Source organism: Phaethon lepturus, unplaced genomic scaffold (genome assembly GCF_000687285.1).
Source record: "Phaethon lepturus isolate BGI_N335 unplaced genomic scaffold, ASM68728v1 scaffold9611, whole genome shotgun sequence".
Classification (NCBI taxonomy): Eukaryota; Metazoa; Chordata; class Aves; order Phaethontiformes; family Phaethontidae; genus Phaethon; species Phaethon lepturus.
In genome coordinates this window covers 13,342-15,970 of record NW_010516932.1, presented here as the reverse complement: position 1 = coordinate 15,970, position 2,629 = coordinate 13,342, and the positions used below count along the sequence as shown (strand labels likewise).

The 2,629-nt window shown below is 37.3% G+C and overlaps 1 protein-coding gene across 2 annotated transcripts in view; it reads right to left on the bottom strand.

Moving 5' to 3' along the window:
* Nucleotides 1-326: 326 nt before the first annotated feature.
* LDB2 (LIM domain binding 2) overlaps nucleotides 327-2,629 on the bottom strand; it is an 11,053-nt gene continuing 8,750 nt past the window's right edge. For both annotated transcript variants that reach the window (XM_010296216.1, XM_010296217.1), the window contains exon 3: nucleotides 327-954. In XM_010296216.1, the coding sequence (XP_010294518.1) occupies nucleotides 724-954 (231 nt within the window). In that variant the 3' untranslated portion in view covers nucleotides 327-723. The remainder of the gene's footprint in view (nucleotides 955-2,629) is intronic.

Genomic DNA, 2,629 nt, shown 5'->3' with positions numbered 1-2,629 from the left:
GGATTACATGGCTTTAAAATATCTGGATCGACAGCAATTTTACAAAGCATAAACTCTCATAGGACTGGGTGTCTTTTTCCACATAAAAATATTTTTCATGTCTTTGATGAATAAAAGACATTTCTTGTTTCAGCATTTTTATTAAATGATGGAAAGAGTATCTACTGGCATCAGCTAAATGTAAATTAAAAATGCTGGATCCTTTAAATGATTAACCAATGAAAGAAAAGTTAAGAACGAACAAAAGTTACTTTAAATTACTTTTCCTTAAAAGCTGATTTTTTTCTGAAACAAGAAATTTCAGGTGCAAGTTGAAAAGCAGAAAATATATTACAATTGTAAAAAGTTTTACATAGTTACGTTAATGAGATCCTGAGCACTGATGACTTGTTAAAATATGGCCATTGTTTGATGAGGAAAAAACCAACCCCTTCCGATAAAATGCATTGTCGGAAATTTGCCATGAGATGCTATTTAAATTTCAATTATTTTAATTGAGGTCAGTGCCAGTATCATGTTGTATGTGAATGCTTCCAAGAAATGTATATGGAAGCTTATACAAGAGTTTTCCCTAATTAAAAAAAATCAGATAGCTTTAGTTTAGAAATAGATACTGTATTCGTTGAAAGGTGTTTTTTTAAATGTGTTTTTTTTAAGAATGCTGTGAAACAGTAACTAATAACCCACTGACACACATTGCAGTGGGTGCTGCTGCGGAATAGCCTATTGGGAAGCTTGTGGTGTGGGGTTTTCAGATTTAGTCTCCTGGTTAGCAGGAGGTTTGCTGTTCCACGGGCTGTTATTTCCCAGTGCAGGTGAATTGTTGAAATCTTCTTCATCATCCATGCCATTTGCTGCATCATACTGTGTATTCTCTAATCTAGTGATAAGCCTTTCGTCTTCATCCCCAAATTCGCCTCCCATCAGAGTTGGTTCTCCTACCACCATCACATCCTGTGAACAGCACCCAATATTTGTTATATGGAAACCTTGAGAGAGAAAAAATCAACTTAAAAAAATTATGTTAGAGAATTTGCATCTCTTAACTTTGTGACATTTGTACAACAGAGTTACAAGTTCCTGCATAGTAGGAACCAGGAGACAGGCTTACACTTTATTTCTAACTTAAACGAAGAACTGTAACACAACTCTCTAGCTGCATGCTCATGGCTCTGGATCTCAGAAACCCCAGAACTGAAAAGCAGGTAGACTGAAAAATGTGCATGATTTTAAGCAAATAAGCAGGCTATGAAACTGCCTTAAACTCCTGCTTGAAACTTGAAAATGACTTATCCAGTCATTCTTTCCTGAGCCATTTTATTTGGAAAGGCACCAGGGTGCATCTCAGTTGCAACTTGGTGATAGGCGTATTTGAAAAGTAACTTAAAAGAAACCGCTTTTCTTGTCCTCAGACTTCCCAAATGTGGAGCACAGCACTCTGATAAAGATGGTAACTCTCTTATCCACAGCCAGCCAAGCCCTTTTACGCATCCAATATACTTGACATTCTGCTACTTAATTATGGTAATTAATTTAGGTAAAGTTTCCGATAAAAACAATGTTCACACTGATTTGACAATTTGCATAGCTAATTAAGTCATTAGCAAAAACCTGCTGATTGCCAACAAGCCCTGAATTTACCATCTGTTATTTCATGGTGCCTGTCACCTAACTCCATGTAGGCAACCCTGCCGCCAATCTGTGCAGTAAGAGGACCAATCTGTCCAGCTGGTACCGTAAAAGGAAGATGAAGAGTGCTAATTATAATTACACTGATGAAGCTAGTAGTCATCAAAAACTGAAGCATGCAAGAAAGAAAGAATTCATCTAATCACTGCTTTAAGTACAAATTGTCCTTCCATGAAAACAAGTAAACCGCCTACTGTACTCCAGTGCATCACACATTTGCCACAAAAAAACTAACCAGCGTGGGATAGAAAGGTGCAAACTTGAGATTGGAAAGCAAAGGTGCAAAGCCAGAGAGCTCTCTTGTTCTCTCTGTTCAACGGAGAATCAGGCTGCTGTGCTAACCGCTAAAGAAATACGTGGGACGCATCTTTTCATGCAGCTCAGGTGCAGGGCATCAGCTAGCGTTTGGTAGAAGCGCAGTAACTCCAGATGTCTAGCTTTGTACCTGCTGGTTTAAGCAGCCCTTCCAAGGATCCTAGCGAACAACAGATTCATATTTTAAAGGATCTGTTCCTCCTTATGAATGTAAAAGCATTTGTAAAAAGCAAACAGAAGACAAATGTTTGCCTTCAATAAGGTTTCTTTTTAATCAGATTATGTGCTTCCTTCACCATGAAACAATACAAACTGTTGCCTGTAAGTATTTACAGTGTTTCTCGATATCCCTCAGCAAAGGCTGACATGCACAGAAGGATGTTTATATCACATTTTCAGCCTCTGCTATGTGAAAAATTTGTGAGTAGATGGAAACTGTTACATGAATTCTTCTTTACGTTGTCTATATTTTGTTACTCCATATATCCATAAAATACTTGGTTAAGTAAAATTCACACACAGCTTTGCAACATAGAAGTTTAACAGACAAAGGTATTTATAACCAAAAGTTTATTCTAATTTATTCCGCCCCTCTAAACAACAGACAACAAAGAGCGTGCACTGC